Raw genomic sequence first — 18,316 nt, 5'->3', positions numbered from 1 at the left:
AAATCTTTAAACAAAAATGTCAGTTGTATTGTTGGTAAATTATACCTCAAAAAAGTTTACTTAAAAAAAAAAAAGCAAAGATAATGTGAGCACCAAAATCACAATACTAGTTCTAGATTATAACCCACTGAATAAAATCAGAAGCCACAAAAACCAGATATACAGAAATAAATAAAAGGATGCATGAAAGTCTGATGAGGGTCAGGATGGAGTATCTCCTCAGAGAATACCTGTTAACTACAAAGGGGACGAGTGACTCCAACATGAAGAGGCCTGACACACACCAGTAACCAATAAAAGTGAGCACCACTGGTAACAGGACAAAAGAAAATCATCCACTTATGGGGGACACAACAGCATCATTCTGTGCTCTTCCTGCCAAAGACACAAATCTGAATCAAATCATGAAGAAGCATCAGACAAACCCCAACTGAGGGATATTCTACAAAATACCCAACTGGTGCTCTTCAAAAGTAGCAGATGAAGTGAAAAGAAGGGCCATCTGTACCCCAATGTTCATAGCAGCAATGGCCACAGTCGCCAAACTGTGGAAAGAGCTGAGATGCCCTTCAACAGACGAATGGATGAAGAAGATGTGGTCCATATACACTATGGAATATTACACAGCCATCAGAAAGGATGAACACCCAACTTTTCTACCAACATGGACCGGACTGGAGGAGATTATGCTGAGTGAAATAAGTCAGGCAGAGAGAGTCAATTATCATACAGTTTCTCTTACTTGTGGAGCATAAGGAATAGCATGGAGGACATTAGGAGGAGAGGAGTAGTGAGTTGGGGGAAATCGGAGGCGGAGACAAACCACGAGAGACTGTGGACTCTGAGAAACAAAATGAAGGTTTTGGAGGGCAGGGGAATGGGTGGATGGGTGAGCCTGGTGGTGGGTATTAAGGAGAGCACGGACTGCATGGAGCACTGGGTATGGTGCATAAACAATAAATCTTGGAACACTGAAAAAATAAAATAAAATAAGTGGCTAAGGTCATAAATGTCAGAAATAATTTCTTTAATGTCAAAAGACTGAAAAACTGTTTTAGACTGAAGGAGACTACGGACAATAAACACAGGTGATTCTGAACTGGATCCTTTTGCTGCAGAAGACGGCAATGGGCACACGGTGAAACCACACACGAACGCCCGTGGCTCAGATGGTAATAACATTCCACTGTTAACTTCCTGATTTTGATGGCTCTGTTTGGGTTATGAGGGACAACGTTGTTGCTTGTAGGAAAATACACAGTGAAATATTTGGAGGTGAAAGAGCACCATGTTAGCAACTTATTTTCTCAAGGGGGAAAAAAGTTATTTGTACTGAACTTTCAACTTTTCTGTAAGTTTGTGATTGTTTCAAAGCAAAAAAAAAAGTATTCAGGGGTGCCTGAGTGGCTCAGTGGGTTAAGTGTCTGCCTTCAGCTCAGGTCATGATCCCAGGGTCCTGGGATCAAGGCCCGCATCAGGCTCCCTGCTCAGCAGGGAGTCTGCTCCTCTCTCTCCTCCTGTTGGTGCTCATGCACTCTTTCTCAAATAAATAAATAAAATCTTTAAAAAAAAAAAAAAAGGAGGTTAAAAAAAAGGTATTCAAAGAAAGAATCCTGGGAAGGTCAAGGGCTATTAGTTCATTCCACCCCCACCCCCCACTGCAACAGGACAGGGGCAGGATAGTAAGTTCTACCTACAGTCCTCTGAAGTTGACTACCAAATACCACAAAGTCAGGATCTCAAACACAGCACACGTTGGCAGTGTTCTGCTTTCAGAAGCATGAAATCTAGCATAAAACAGAGACCTGCTTTATGTGGATACTGAATGATCCAGGAGGCCAATGCAGAAGATTATCTGGTCTACCGAGGAAGGGCTCTGATACCAGCAGCAGCACAGTGGGATTCCAACATCAACATAGGAAAGACAGATCCAGTCTAACAGGGTATAAGTACGTCCACATTTTGCCTTTCCTAATAGCCGTTTTTTTTAAGAGCCCCTGTTAGCTCTCTCAAATGGAAGTCTGTATTTTAAATAATACTTTTGCTTTATGGGACCATCATCAAACAAGTGAACACAGCTTTTACAGCAAAGAAAGAAGACAGTGCTTTTAACATAGACAGGCATCCAAATAAATCAACTTACACCTTGTCTTAAAGTTCCCAACTTCAACACCAAATCTTCAATTGTTCAATTAGAACTATGTGAGGTACCTTATTTTTCAGAGACTGGGGTGTCTAATTCGGATCTTAACAACAATATCCTATACCATTGTCTGAAATATCGATTCCATGCTATTTTGAACAAAGTTCTTCAATGATATGAATGATTGAGGTACTAACCTAAATGCAAGAGGCCATGTATCCGAGCCTTAGATCTGCACTGTCCAATATGGTAGAGACCGACACATGAAGGTACTGAAATCCGGCAAGTCTCAACCACTACAAGCTCTAAGTGTACAATGTGCACCAGATTTCAGGCTTAGTACAAGTTTCAAAAAGAATGCAAAATACCGCATTTCTGTTTGTTATACTGATTATACGATGAACTGATAATATTCCAGGTCTACAGGGTTAAATAATAAGTTATTTGAATAATATTAAAATTAATTGCACCTGTTTCTTTGTCTTTACTGTGGCTACTAGATTAGTCTGATTACGTACGTGGCTCACGGTACATTTCTCCTGGACAGTGCCACCCTAGCCGGCCCACAAGTTAATACTAGGCCAGGATGTGGAAACTAGGAGAAGGAATGATGGGCTTCCCAGAAGAACACCGAACCGTATTTAGGCCCAGTTTATCCTTCAAGATCCCATCTTTCTGAGGACAACGGCTGCCTATCCTTCCACACTCGACTGGGCCTGGAGAGAGAATTCTGGAGGTACCTGGAACTCCGCGGCGCTGCCCCGAAGCTGGCTCACGTTCGGTAAGGACCCGCCATGGTACTGCGTGAGACGCAGCTGCTGAAGCTTCTGAAACTGGACCTGGAAACAAAGAGATTTCCAGACGGTTGAGAGATGACAGCAAAGATCTGAGGGAGGCACTGAAGTATGGGTACTGTGTAGTGAAATGGTTCAAGAGTGAAAGTCTTGGTTTCGGTTTCTTTTCTACCTAAAACCTGCAGGTTTCCGGTGCCTTCTGATTTGTGACTAGTCTATTTTTGGAAAGAATTTACCCATGTTCCAAATGTCCCAGGCGCGGTGATAGTGAGGTCTTTGCAAGGTCTCTGAGTGTGTGTGTATAGGTGGGCACAACCTCTAACAGCAGTAAAAGAGTCCCTTAAAGGAAAACTAAGCCATTCTCTATGACACTAACAGAGGTGCCTGCTCCCTTCCGAGGTGCCTGTCCAGACTCCGCTCACACGTGTGTGTAACACCTGCAGGACAGTAATCACAACTTGGGTGCGATCTCGCAGGCTTACATCTTAACTCTTTCCTACAGTATTGATCATCTTTAATGGCTATATGACATTCCTTCTTCTGAATTATTTCCAAAGAACACATTCCAAAGAGTGATTACGAAGTCTCTGCATCCAGGCCTTTCAATGGCTCTCAATACATAAGGCCAAAATGCGATCCCAGCAGGTATACTAAGTTTATATGAGAAAACGGTTTCAGGAGAGAATTCTCACTAACACTGAATATCATCCTTAACTGGGGAAAGGAGGAGGCTAACTCAACAGGGATCAAATGGCATCCCACTGCTTTCACGTGCCTTTCTCCTGCAAGTGCTTCCTTGCTTCATTTCTCAAAAGGCAGTAAACTGGTTACAGTTCTTGTAAACCCCCAAGTGGTCCGATTTGGTCTTTGAGAGTTCTCTGTGGTTACGTAACTCTTGGCACTTATATTCACGTGGGGAAGGAAGAGGCGATGGGAACCCTGAAGTCTTTCATTATTAGACCCTTTGTCTAATAATAATAAAAGCTACCAATAGAAGCCCCTGAGATGAGCCAGATGCTATTCTCAGAGGCTCTGCCCGTTTCATCCCTAACCCTCACCACGACCACCAAGGGAGACCATATCATCCTGCCTTTACAGACCTAGAGACCCAGACTTAAGGAAGCTCAACATTTGCCCAAAGTCACACAGCTGGAGGAGACCAAGCTATGGCTACCTCAAAACCCACATTCTTCGGGCCCTGGAGGCCTCACTGGTTAAGTATTCGACTCCTGATTTTGGCTCAGGTCATAATCTCAAGGTTGTGAGATCGTCTCTGCACTGGGCACGAAGCCTGCTTAAGATTCTCTCTCTCGCTTTCCCTCTACCCTCCCACCCCCCTCCCCAACCCTTCCCTCTCTTAAACACACAGACACATCACTCTTATATCTGCCACGGTCCTTTCCTTTGTTCCATTTCTCTCTTTTTTAAGATTTATTTATTTGAGAGAGAGAACACAAGCAGGGAGGAGGAACAGAGGGAGAGGGAGAGGCAGGCTCCCCGCTGAGCAGGGAGCCCGACATGGGGCTCGATTCCAGGAATCCAGGATCATGATCTGAGCTGAAGGCAGAGGCTTAACCGACTGAGCCACCCAGACGCGCCCCCCCCCCATTTCTTTCAATGGTCATACTATTTACAAGCTCAGAGAAAAATGAAGTTTCGTTGACCAAAAGCATTGCTGGGCCTATGCTGATTTTATTATTTTTATATTTACTATGAAAAATTCAAATATATACAAAATAGAGATGAGTACAATGAAACCCCATCTAACAGCTTCCAGCTTCCACGATAATCTCATGTCCAGTCCTGATTCATCTTTACCCCCGACGGCCCACGGCACCCCACTGAAAGAAATCCAGGCGTTGTATCATTCCATATTTCAGTATGCATCTCCAAAAGATAAGAGCCTATATCTGGCTGGAGGTTTTAAAGGCATACAAAACCCCTTGGTAGCCTTAACTTCCTTGTACCCACAGTATTTGATTTCCCAAACACACTGCCCTGGGAGGCAGCTATAAACTATTCATCAGAACCCAGATCCAAGAGTCAAATATGAGAAGGAGGACAGAGTGAGCCGTTTCCATCTATCAGCTGAACTACAACAATGAAGTCTGAGCTTTTGATCTTAACACTCTCAAAGCACTTACCAGAAGCATTTGACTCTCCGTCCTTGAAATTCTCTAGACAAAATTCTTGGGCCCCTTGATCTCAAGCCTTTGATTCCTTCTTCCATCAATCCATCCATTTACTCACTTATATAAAACATTTAACTGTGGGGCGCCCGGCTGGCTCAATCAGTTGAGCGGCTGCCTTCAGCTCAGGTCATGATCCCAGGTTCCTGGGATCGAGCCCTGTATTGGGCTCTCTGCTCAGCGGGGAGCCTGCTTCTCCCTCTCCCTCTGCTTCCCACTCTGCCTACTTGTGCTCTCTCTCTCTCTCTCTCTCCGTCAGATAAACAAAAAAATAAATAAATAATTCTTTAAAAAAACAAACAAACAAAACAAAAACATTTAACCGTGTATGTTAGGTACTGTGCCAGGTGCTGTCTTGCTAAGATGAACACATGCCAAGGTTCCTGCCTTTACAGAGTTCTCACACAGGCTTCAACTTTTACCCAAAGCCTTGACACTTCAACCAAGTTCAACCAAGTTCTATATCTAGCTGGACACCTGCCTTCACCTGAGCCTAAGGCCCTCCCACCGTCTCCCATACCTGCTCTCCCTCCCCAAATGCCCATTCTAGAGTCTTCAGAGACTGCTGTGCTTTGGGGAGAAGAGTCCTGCACTCGGAGCCGGAAGACCTGCCCGTGTGCCTTGAGGCTCCCACGTAGCTGGGGAAATTACTCTGCCGTCTGCTTCACAAAGACAGCGTGAGGATTAAAAGAGAGAAAAGACATGACAATGGGGTGTAAAATGGAAAGCTGTGGACAACTTCTCGAAGTATCATCATCATTGTTGATACTCACCGCTACCTCCCAAACCCCCGAGTAACTGTGATATCTTCCTCTTTTGAAATCTAGAATCGATGAATTGGAAAGAACCTTAGAGACTCGTCTTCAACACCATCCTGGTTCCTGATGATCAAAACGGGCACTGAGCGGACATGACGGGTTGGCAGGCCGGGGGCCACATTTAGAGAGTTCTGTTTGACCCATAAATATGATACTGACCCACTCAAGGCTTTAAACTTTCATTCTGGATTGGAAGACTGTATACAAATCTGGACTTCCAACATCTCTTGACTGCAAGATCAAGCAAGACTGGATGTATGTCCCCGCGTGGCTGTTGCGTGGAGCTGAGAAGAAGCTGCCCCGCCCCCACCCCGCCCACAGCCTGAGCTACCATTTGCCCAAGACCTCACTGCGCCCTATTATTCCTCCACCACGGCCTGAGATTGGCTACCATCTACTCATCCTGGCTCCTCCACTCCTTTTCCCTATGTGCCTCATGCTGGAACTTAAGTTAGCAACCTCTAGCCTGTAGCCACACACTTTAGTGGAATGTCCTTTAATGTCTGTATGAGATGAAATCCAAGCCTCACTAACTCCCTTTTTAAAAAGTCTCACAAGGGCGCCTGGGTGGCTCAGATAGTTGAGCCTCTGCCTTCGGCTCAGGTCATGATCTCAGGGTCCTGGGATCGAGCCCCGCATTGGGCTCCCTGCTCAGTGGGGAGCCTGCTTCTCTGTCCCTCTGCTGCTCCCCCTGCTTGTGCTCCCTCTCTCTCTGTCAAATAAATAAAGATAAAAAACCTTTAAAAGATCATTTAAAAAAATAAAATAAAAAGTCTCACAGCGGCCAATCCCAAACAAAAATCCCAGTAGGCCTTTTTATAGAAACCGACAAGATCATCCTAAAACCGACCTACAGTAGTCAAAGCGATTTTTAAAAAGAGCAAAGTTGTAAGGCTGTTATCTTTCTTCCAGACTTACTCTAAAGCTACAGTAATTCAAGCAGGAGCAACTGTCATAGAGACGTGGGGATCAACAGGAAAGAAGAGAGAGTCCAAAAATAGACCCACACCATATCTTGCCCAATTGATTTTTGACAAAAGTATCATAGTAATGCAATGGGGAAAGTGTCTTCAACAGATGCTGCTGGGATAAGTAGCTATCCTGGGGGGGAGGGGAATAAAAGGAGTCAAGTACACAGACATGCAGGGGCACAGCCATACTCAAACTCCAGCTCTGCCACTAATCAGCCATGCAACCGTACTTCTCCAGCCTCAGTTTACTCATCTGCAAACTGACAAGTAATCTAGATACACATTCCCTAGGGGCACCATGAAAACCCCAGGAGATAATGGATGTAAAGGAGTCAAGGACAGCATCTGGCAAAGAGACCGTGCTCAATATTTAGCCCAAATCCAGTATGTCTTTTCTCCTCTCTCTCTCTCTTTTTTTTTAAAGATTTTATTTATTTATTTGTCACAGAGAGCGCATGTGTGCAGAAGCAGGGGGGAAGGGCAGGGGAGAAGCAGACACCCCACTGAGCAGGGAGCCCCATGTGGGGGTCCATCCCAGGAGCCTGGGGATCGTGACCTGAGCCGAAGGCAGACACTTCACCGACTGAGGCGCCCCTCTTTCCTCCTCTCTTAGAGGTCTCCCTGCTACAGAACACATCTAATATTTGTTTGTTTTAATATAAAAATGATTCTCCCCAAATATTCAAGCTAATTGAATGCTCCAGGCTGATGTGCTATGTTTACGCCACGGTTTCTCAAAACTACAAGTTGTTCTTCAAAGTTGAACTTCTAGAACAAGCTCCCAATCCTGTCTCTCTCTCCTTCCATTTGGTCCTGGCGGCCTCGCAACCTCCATCCCCACCAGGTCGCTGGGAACACAGGGGCTCTCCCCCAGATGACCAACGGCCTCCACTTGGCTAGACCAAAGGACACGTCTTTATCCTGTCAGACCGAGTCTGCAGCATTGGGCTTAGCTGCTGGACATGCTCTCCTTTCCCTTTCTGGTTGCTCTTTGGTCTTTCTTGCTGGCTCCCTTCCACTGCCTCCCCTTTCCATGGTGGAGCTCCCTGGGCTTCTCTTGGCCCTCTCCACATTTCACTCTGAAGCAGGGCTCACAAACTCAAATGTCTACAGGTGCTAAGTGCGGAAGAGAAGTAACGGAAGCCCCTGGAACCACTGTGAGGAACACCACAGGGAGCGGTGGGGACTGAGGCAAACTGAACACATACATGCACTTTCCAGGATGGGGGAGCCACTATGGGAGCTCCAGGCAACTGCTATCATGTGGAAATGGAGTGAGTGTTGTTAGACGATTTCATTTTTCAAAAGAAGCCAGAATCCAAACTTTAATATAAAATCCCAGTATTCAGGCGCCAGGGTGGCTCAGCTGGTTAAGCAACTGCCTTTGGCTCAGGTCATGATCCTGGAGGCCTGGGATCGAGTCCCACAACAGGCTTCCAGCTCCACGGGGAGTCTGCTTCTCCCTCTGACCTTCTCCCCTCTCATGCTCTCTCTCACTGTCTCTCTCTCAAATAAATAAATAAAATCTAAAAATAAATAAATAAATAAAATGCCAATATTCACTGTTGGTCCTAATTAAAAACAAACAAACAAAACACATTCAGGCATACCCTGCATCCCCTACCCCCACAAGAACCAAATTAGAATTTAGGTCACCAATTTGCAAGGTATGTTCTAGAAATTCTTCTTAGGCAGCTGAATCTACTACCACAACCACATACCAAAGGTTCCCACATTTATATCACTAGCCTAGACTTCCCTCTTTAATTGGAGATCCTTATATGTTTTCAGGGCCATATAAACAACTGCCTGCCGGACCATCTCCACTGAAATGCCTCACAGGCACCTCAAACTCAGCATCTCCTGACACTGAGGCATCTGCTCCCACCAGTGCTCCCCCTCTTAATGCAGGACACCTTGAAATGGCTCAAGTCTGAAAGCTGGGGATCACACATTCACCCAGTTTGGTCATTTCTAGCTCTGAGTATTGATCTGCTCACCTCTCTGCCTCCCTCTTGCGACCACCCCAGTGTCAAGGCCATCATCACATCTCCTGGACTACTACCTCATCCTCCCTCGGGTTTCTCTGCCACCTCCCCCTCAGTTCTTTCCACCACTCTGGAGCTACAGGCATCCTTTTAAGACACAAATCTCCCTTATTTCAACCCCTTCCTGTCCTTAAGATCGAGTCCCAAATCCTGTCTCTACAATATGATGCTTGTGAATGCGTCACCTCAAACCACCCTCTTTGTCCCCTTGCCGAACCTCATACCCTCAAATGGTTTCCCCACCCCATGGTATGAATGGTAGGACTCCCTACCATTCATTTCCAGAGCTACATCTGCTTCCCCTTTTGTAATATTCATTAAAATGTGTCCTTACTTGTCAAAGGAATATCTTCTCCATTAAATCCTAAAATCTATGAGGAGACTGTGTTTTGCTTGCTCACTATTATAATCCCCAATGTCCGTCCTAACCTGGACTCAGTAAGTATTTGATGAACAAATTAATAAGACCTTTGAAACACCATGTCTTCACCTCCCCCTACACACAGACCCCACTAACCACAGTGGGCACTCCAGTACTGACAAATGAATGAATGAACAAAGGAACAGCCTCTTTCCACTTTTTAACCCTTCTTACCATCCCAGGTACCACCACTTAAGTAACCCCACTAGCACTGTCTTCCCAAAATATTCCCACTGCTTCTTAATAAGGCTGAACCCCTAAAGCTAGAGTGAAAAATTCCCCATAATCTAGTCTCTCCCACCTACTAGGCAAATAGGATTTAACCAGAACTCTGAAGGATTGACTCTGATTATGTAGAGAATGCCTTGGAGCCCAGCACAGGCTCAGAAAGAAAGACTGATTATCAATGTCTGATAATGGAAAATCAGTATATCTGCCATCCAGTGACCAATAATGAACTAGTTGGGGGCACCTGGGTGGCTCAGTGGTTAAGCATCCAACTCTCGATCTCAGCTCTGGTCATCTCAGGGTTGTGAGACTGACTTCACACTGGACACAAGAGACCACTTAGGATTCTCTCTCTCCCTTCCCCTGGCTCTCATTAATTAATAAGTAAGTAAATAAATAAATAAATAAATGGAGCTCTCATCAGTTAATTGTGAATGAATTAATGAATGAATGGATAAAATGAGCTCGATGGATTCTTCTCTATCTGGGATCTTTGGACGCTTGCAGGTTTACAGATACATGCTGGGGAATCTACGCGTTATCTATGAGAAGTGCTCAGTTCTGTAAGTTGCATTATGAAAATAATCCTTGACATTTTTAAATAAGAAAACACAACTCGGCAAATGCAGTGTTCTCATTTGCCTTTGTTTTTGTAGATACACTGGACCCTGGAGCGCCTGGCTGGCTCCGTCAGTAAGGCACGTGACTCTTGATCTTAGGGTTGTGAGTTCGATACCCACGCGGATGTAGAGATTACTTTTAAAAAAACTGAAAATACATTAAAAAATATAAACACAGTAGACCAAAGTAGTAGTATTTTATCGGCAACTGGTAGCAGAGAAAGAACATAGAAGGAATTAACACATAAATGATGTCCTGTACCGGGTGAAGGGCAAAGTGATATCCTAATTTTGTAGTAATTAGAACTCAGAAAATGATGGCTGAACCCCGTGGGGCATACCTGATCAGCCTTACTAAACTCAAGAAAACCTAAATTATACGGCTTCGCATCATACCCATCCTGAGAGCTTCAACTGAGTTCAGCAAAACAGCATATGTCGTATCAAATTAATGATGTGAATTTGAATTTATTGCTTTTTTTTAATGTTGAGTGAATTTATTTTGTGCCTATCTTCTAGTTATGGTTGTACCACAGTTATAATCAAAGGACTTTATGTACAGTGGATGTTTGAGTATATTTAAGTAACATAACCAAACTCATTTAAATAAACATGAAGGATCTGTGAAAAAATTTTGCCTAAAAAGAGTCCACACAGCGGTGCCTGGGTGGCTCAGTGGGTTAAGGCCTCTGCCTTCGGCTCAGGTCATGATCCCAGGGTCCTGAGATTGTGCCCCGCATTGGGGCTCTCTGCTCAGTGGGGAGCCTGCTTCCCTTCCTCTCTCTCTGCCTGCCTCTCTGCCTGCTTGTGATCTCTGTCCGTTAAATAAATTTTAAAAATCTTAAAAAAAAAAAAGAGTCCATACATTACTCATGGCTTTATCTACCAGGGATGCTTTAAAGAGGGTTTATGAATTGGGTGAGAGACTGGATCAACTCTAAGGGTATAGACAAACAGTGCCTGTATTTGTACACACACTTTATCTAAACAACACGTAACAACACACCTCCCAGCATTAGTCCTCAGCATTCACCCAACTGTTCTCAATGTTCTCTGAGCTCATCACATTCATCCCTGAATCTAACCAAGGTCACACACATAATATGCCTGTGGACAGGCAGATAAATAAATGAGTGAAGCTATTTAGGGCATGAGGATAAACTTTTATTGAAATTCTCAGCTTTGGGCGCCTGGGTGGCTCAGTAGGTTAAGCATGTGCCTTTGGCTCAGGTCATGATCTCGGGGTCCTGGAATCGAGCCCCGGGTCTGGCTCTCTACTGAGTGGGGAGTCTGCTTCTCCCTCTGTGCTCTCCCTCTTTCTCTCTCAAATAAATAAATAAAGTCTTTAAAAAAAAAAAGAAATCCTCAGCCTTTCTATTTTTACTTAGCATAAAAATATAAATATATAAGAAATATTTCATTTCCTGTTCATTTCATGAAAGGAAAACATCGAAAATATGATAAATGGCCAATGACACCTAGCTTCTGTGTGGGAGCTCATGACAGGGTGTGTGAACTGTGGCCAACTAGAGAATCCACGTTCCAGCTGAGGGGGCAACCACCACCCAGCTCCGGGCAAACGCTGTCATATGGGAATTCAGGATGACTGCTACCGGGTCTCCCAATTTTAAATACGGATCTAAAGATAGGAAAAGAAGAAAAAGAGTGGAGAGACCGGGGAGGGAAGATGGGGGGTGGCGGGTAGGGAGGGAGAGAAAGAGGGAGGAAGGAAGGAAGAGAGAAAGAAAAAAAGAGGAAAGTTTTTTTATGAAAATCTCCCAATTAAAAGGCAGTAGATTCACGGAAGTTTTCCCAAACCCCGTACTTGGCCAAAATAAAAGAAAAAAAAAAAAAAAGTGTCTGCAGCTGAGTGAGCGGGGACCGCCGCGTGCAACTCGGCTCCCAGCTCCCCTTCAAGCCTGCCCCCTGCCCAGCATCCGCATATCCTCCCCCGGGTTCGCGATGGTCCTTCAAGGTCAGCATTCGGGAGCCTCAAGGCCTGGCCCGCTCCCGCTGACCCTCCTCCCTGCAGCCCTGCGCGGACACTCCTCTTGGCTCTCCATCCTCCACTGCCTCACTCATGAGTTTCCCAACCTCCGGGTGTTTGTCCCGGCTCGCGCCTTACTCACTGCTCCTGGACCCTCCTCCGTCACCAGCGACGCCGTGCACCTTGCCAGTTCTCGTTAAATCTCCGCGCTGAGCGCAGTAAAGCGGAGAGGAAAGCCTCCCTCGGCTCGCAACGCCTCCCCGGTGCCCCCGAGCTGCCCTCGGCCCGCGCCGGCCCCGCGCTCACGGTGCACCGGGCTCCCCCCCGCCCCGGGCCCCGCGGCCCCCCTCGCCCCCGCCGTCCAGAAGGGCCGGCTGGCGGAGGATGTGCGGAGCCACGAGAAGCCGCACCGCCCGCCTCCGAGCTGTTTGTGATTTCCTCCCGGGGCTCCGTTCGCCCTCCCCCTCAGGCCGCCCTCGCGCCGCCGCCCCGCGCGCCCGGCCCGGCCCCTTGCCTCTCCCCGCTCGCCGGGCCCCGCGACCCTCCCGCCTCTGCGGGCTGCGCCGGGGGCCGGCGGGCGGGGAAGCGCCGAGAGGCCGAGGCTGCGCCGACCCCGCTCCCCCGCGCGGCCCGGGCCCGGCCCCGCCGCCGCCGCCGCCGCAGCCTCGGCCCCGCCGTCTCTCGCCTTCCGCGGGGGCCGCCCCCGCCCGCCCGCCCGCGCCCCGGCCCCGGCCCCGGCCCCGGCCCCGGGCGCTCACCCGCGACAGGGTGAGGTCGGTCATAAGCTGCTCGAAGGCCCGCGTCTCCTCGGCCTGCCGCTGCGTGTGCAGCGCGATCTTCTCACTGAACTTCCGCGGGTTGGCGCTGCCCGAGCCCGGCGAGGCGGCCATGGCGCGGGCCCGGCCCGGTGGGAGGGGGAGACGGCAGGCGCGGGGCCTGGGAGTCGGCCCGCGCGTCCGTCCGCAGGCCGCCCGAGCCGCCGCCCGAAGGCCCGTCCTCCGGCGCGACCCGGCAGAGGAGCCGCCGCGGCCCCACAGCCAGCGAGCGGCCGGGAGCGCGCCGAGGTCCGCCCCCGCGCGGCCGGCCCCGCCCTCGGCGCGGCCCTCCCGCCGCCTGCCGCCCGGCCCCGGCCCCGCCGCCCGGCCCCGCGCTCGCAGCCCGGCCCGGGGCCCCCGGGGCGTCGAGACTCGCCGCGAGCCCCGTCGGCGGAGCACGCCGCCTCCGACGTGCGGGAGCCGCCGTGTGACTGACGGGCTCCGGCGCGGGGGGCATCCTGGCCGCGCGGTTCGCGTTACGACTTTCCAGCCGGCGTCTGGCCACCCCCTCGTGCCTCCCCGAACCCCCCGGGCCGCCGCTTTGCTCCCGGGGGAGAGGACTGGGCGCCCGGAGCTCGAGCCTTCCCTCTCGCGGCTCCCGCGCTGCCGGGCCTCCGGCCGCCTGCCCGCCAGGCCCGCCCCCGGCCCGCGCCGCCCTCGATGGGCTCAGTTCACGGTGAGCCGGGGCGCACGCAGCGGAGCTTCCCAAAAAACCACCTGGTGAGGGGCGCACCCGGGAGCCGCCATCCCCGCCCTGGTGCGAGCTCTTCGCTCCTCAGCCCCGGCCCCTCGTCCAGGTTCTCGCCGAGTCTCCCCGGGACCTCCGCAGAGCCCGGCTCCGGCCGGGGGCCGGTCTCCCCGCCGTCCCCCTACTTCTGCAGCCCCGGAGCCGCTCTCCCACGACGGCGCCTGGACCGCGCTCTGAGCGGGGCTGTGTTTCGTCAACTAGACAACACCAGAGACGCGCGGACGCGTCCAGAAAAGTCCATTGACGACACCCACGCCCCCCACTCGAGATTAAACAGAAAACATGCCGCTTCGTTTACTTGGTGCTTATTAAAGAAATATAAAATTAGACCTAACTAAAGCCCCACCCTTAGTTCTCCTTCCTCCCTCGTCACTGGGCTCAAGTTGGTGCATATCATTCCTACTCATGTTTTTATAGTGTTATTACATATGATGTATGGAACTGCCGACTGTATAGAGCACCAGTTGTCGATTTTCAGTTTTTCAAAATGACATCATGCTGAGTAATCTTTTGCAACTTTTCTCATTTCCTATTATGTTTCTGAGATACATTTGTGTTTATGGCTTTTAACTACTGTGTAGTGTTTCGTTGTTTTTCATGTGTCTCCTAGCATCCAGCTGCATTTTTTCGAAATTTTAATATGAGAATATATCTCTGTTAGCTGGAGTTTCGCTTGTTCTAGTAATTATAATTGGGTTTATTCTCGTTGTAATTGAATTCTCTTTTATTTTGGGGTATTTAACATATTTTTTCTTTATATTTTATTTTCTGCATTCCTGTTATATCATCTGGGTTCAGTTTCAGAGAACAGAATTCATTCTAGATAGATTAGGTACAAAGGACTCATTATAGTGTATAAAATGGCTAAAGGGCTTCTCTGAAGGGCGGGAGAAGTAGGTTCTAGGTTGAACCTTCAGGAGTGCCGTGAAGAAGCCTGCTGCAGGATCCGCCACCAAAAGAGCCACTGGCCCTTACTGGCCCAATCTGGAAGCCACTTAACTGAATGGCTGGCTAGTGAACCCCATGGCTAGTGTCCTGACTGGAACCCACCACGGAGAAATGAGACACCCCCAAGGCAGTGCTCACCCACAAAAACAGCACACACCCACACTCTGCTTCACTTCCACCTTACAAATCAAGTAAGAGAAAATTTGATCGGAAGAGCCAAAACCGAATCCAGAATCCTAGCTTTTGAAATACAGGAAGACCCAGGAAGACACAGGAATGGGTAATGAACTAACTCCACCATACTCATCCAGCGACTCACCAAAGCATTTATCTACCATGCCTGCATTTTATTGCATTGAATGACTGGTTTTTACTTCCGCATTTCCAGATCTGATTTGGAAGATACTCATTCCATTTCTATTCTTATTATGGTTAGCCTGATCATTTTCAATTTTTAATCAAATAAATACATGCAAACTGTTTAACAATAGTGTTACAAGGCCCATAATCTTATTTTTTAAAAAAAGATTTTATTTGTGCACACGAGAGAGAGACAGAAAGAAACACAAGAAGGGGGGAATGGGAGAGGGAGAAGCAGGCTCCCCGCCAAGCAGGGAGCTGGACTTGGGGCTCGATCCCAGGACCCTGGATTGTGACCTGAGCAGAAGGCAGACGCTTAACAACTGAGCCACCCAGGCACCCCAAGGCCTATAATTTTAAAAAGAAGTAATTCCCATTTCCCCCTATAAATAAGCTTGTCCTGCTGTTTTGTGATTTTTTTTTTTCAGTTTTAGATATTGACTATTCATTTTCTACAGTGAAGAAGGATGCTCTGGCTATTTTGTATCCTCAACAAAAGTATGATCTTCCCTGCTCCCATTCTTTCAGTGTCATTATATAATTATTTTTGGTAAATCAGTGGTAAGTGCTTACATAGCATACCACAGTTTCATTTTTCTACAGTTGTGGGGACAGGGGAAGTTAATTACTGCCTCTGATTTTTATTTGCTTAGATTGCTCTCAACCCGTTACAAATCCTTTTCTCCCCCTCTCCAGCAGAACATCTGTGAATGGTCAGTCTGGGGGGACCTTCCCTTCCAGGGCACTTTGACGTCTTGTCCCATCCAGACCGGTTGCTATGTGGGCCGACTGCTGCCCCCACCATCATCCTGAGGGGTCCCTTCTCCCCCGGTCCATCCTCTAACCTGCTTCCTGCAAGCCCTCCCCCACACCCCGGCCCCATTGTGCTAGAGCTTCATGTACTTCTTCACCGTAGTGGAGAACATTCCCCCCTAGTTTCTTGAGCAAAGAAGAGTATATAAAACCCTTGCAACTGTGTGTGTGCGTGTGTGTGTGTATTTTACCCTCATATTTGAGTGATAATTTGGCTAAGCATAGTCTTCTTCATTGGAAATCCTGTTCACTTAGATCCGTGAACACATTGCTTCCCTGTTTTCTCACTTCTCACACAGCTATTGAGAAGGCCATTCACATTCTGTTTCTTTTGTGGGTGACCCGGTTTTTGAGGGCCTTATTGTTTATTTTTGTTTTGTTAACCCCGTTCTCTGAAGGCTTAATGTTCTGATGTTTTATGATGATATGCCTTGGTGCGGAGCTTCTGTTGTCCATTGTGCTGGGCAGTGATGTGTATGTAGAAACTAGACACTCGTGTTCTTCAGTTCTGAAAAATTTTCTTATTTTTTAAAAGATTTATTTATTTATTTGAGAGAGAGCGAGAGCATGAGCAGGGGGAGAGGCAGAGGGATAGGGAAAAGCAGGCACCCCATTGAGCAGGGATCCCCACCAGGGGCTCAGTCCCAGGACCCTGAGGTCATGAACTGAGCTGAAATCCAAGGTCAGCTGCTTAACCACCCAGGGATCCTAAAATCATCTTATTTTTTGATAATTTTCTCTCATTTACTTTGCTCTCTCTTTCTGGAAAATCTACCAGTCAGTTAACAGATCTTCTAAATTGCTAATTGCTAATTTTCATAACTTTCTCTTCTATTTTCTATTTCTTTTTCTTTTCTTGTCGCTGTTTCCTGATACATTTTCTCAACTTTATCCACTGACCCTGCTATTGAACTTTCATTTCTGCCATATTTTTAACTTCTACGAGCTTTTTCCTGGTTTCTGAATATTCTTTTTTTTAAGATTTTATACTTATTTGAGAGAAGAGAGAGAGAGAGTGAGACTGAGCAGAGGGGAGGGTAGAGGGGAAGGGAAAAGCAGACTCCCTGCTGAGCAGGGAGCTTGACCTGGGCCTCGGTCCCAGGACCCTGAGATCATGACCTGAGCCAAAGGCAGAGGCTTAACCAACTGAGTGGCCCAGGTGCCCCTGGATATTTCTTTTTTTTTAATAGCATCCTGTACTCATTGCATGAATGAACTATTAATTACAGATTATTTATGTCTTTACCTTTTCTTCTACTCCTTACATTGTCTGCCTCTGTTTTGTCTGAGTTCTTTTTTTTGGTTCATTTTGACCTCCATCTAGAGGCTTTCCCCAAATCTCTGGTGATCCTTGACTCTAAAATCATAATTAAAACAGAGATGATAAATATGTATAGATTCCTTTTTTCTGGAAATAAACACGTTTTAAATATATATATTTAAATATTCTGTAGTAGAGATTGCTAGTTGTCTTCCCATACTCATTCTCTCCTCCTACCTTTATTAAAAGTAATCTAGAGATTTAGCTGCGTTCATCATTGCCCAACTAAAGCCAGCTACAGACTACATTTCCCACTCTCCCTTGCAAAAAGGTATGGTCATGTGATTATGTTCCACCCAATAGGGTATCCTTTGCAAATAAGTATGGTCATGTGATTATGTTCCTCCCCAGAGGGTGTGAACAGAAGTAGTATAGGCAACTTTCTCAGGCAGTTGCATGAAAAAGGGGAGTGGCCTGTTTTCTCTCCTGCTCACTGGCTGGAATATGGATGTTGTAACTAGATCGGGAGCAGCTCTCTTAGATCATCAGATAAAAACTATGTGTTGAGAATGCAGAAGAATGGTAGCAAAGGGACCTAGGATCCCTGCACTGTGTAACCACAATATTAGCTCTGGACTGCTTCTAGATCATTACATATCTGAGAGATAAGCATCGATTTTGTTTAAAGCCCTGTTATTTTGGCCTTTGTTACAGGAATGAAACCAGGATCTTTTATACTTAAATAGAAAAATTTGTGTAAACATATCAAGATATGGTTAACAATAGCTCCCTTTGGGGATGTAGGGACTGCTGGGAAACTTTTATTTTCTGCTTTACACATTTCTAAATGATTTGTATTTTTAAAAAACAAGTATGTATTATTATCAACATCACAAAAAAGTAAGAAAGAACAAATACCACTTAGTTTTAAACTGACTGTAAGCTATGTGTGCATGTGTGCAGCTGTTTTATTTTTCTAAGTAGGCTTCGCACCCAGCATGGAGCCCAACATGTGGCTTGAACTCGTGACCCTGAGATCAAGACCTGAGCTGAGATCAAGAGTCGGACACTTAACCAACTCAGTCACCCAGGGGCCCCATAAAATCCTGACTTTTAGTTGGGCACGTGACTTTCTTATATTTAGATGTGCCC

At 47.1% G+C, this 18,316-nt stretch overlaps 1 protein-coding gene across 3 annotated transcripts in view; it reads right to left on the bottom strand.

The window, feature by feature from the left end:
- The window catches only part of CRTC3 (CREB regulated transcription coactivator 3), a 96,354-nt gene extending 83,131 nt beyond the window's left edge, over nucleotides 1-13,223 (bottom strand). For all 3 annotated transcript variants that reach the window (XM_080809288.1, XM_080809290.1, XM_080809289.1), the window contains exons 1-2: nucleotides 12,978-13,223; nucleotides 2,884-2,982 (exon numbers count right to left, since the gene is read on the bottom strand). In XM_080809288.1, the coding sequence (XP_080665414.1) occupies nucleotides 2,884-2,982; nucleotides 12,978-13,109 (231 nt within the window). In that variant the 5' untranslated portion in view covers nucleotides 13,110-13,223. The remainder of the gene's footprint in view (nucleotides 1-2,883; nucleotides 2,983-12,977) is intronic.
- Between the last annotated feature and the right edge of the window lie 5,093 nt (nucleotides 13,224-18,316).

This window comes from Martes martes, assembly GCF_963455335.1.
Source record: "Martes martes genome assembly, chromosome: 7".
NCBI classification, from domain to species: domain Eukaryota; kingdom Metazoa; phylum Chordata; class Mammalia; order Carnivora; family Mustelidae; genus Martes; species Martes martes.
The sequence above is the reverse complement of the archived record's forward strand: the minus strand, read 5'-3'. Positions and strand labels throughout refer to the sequence as shown.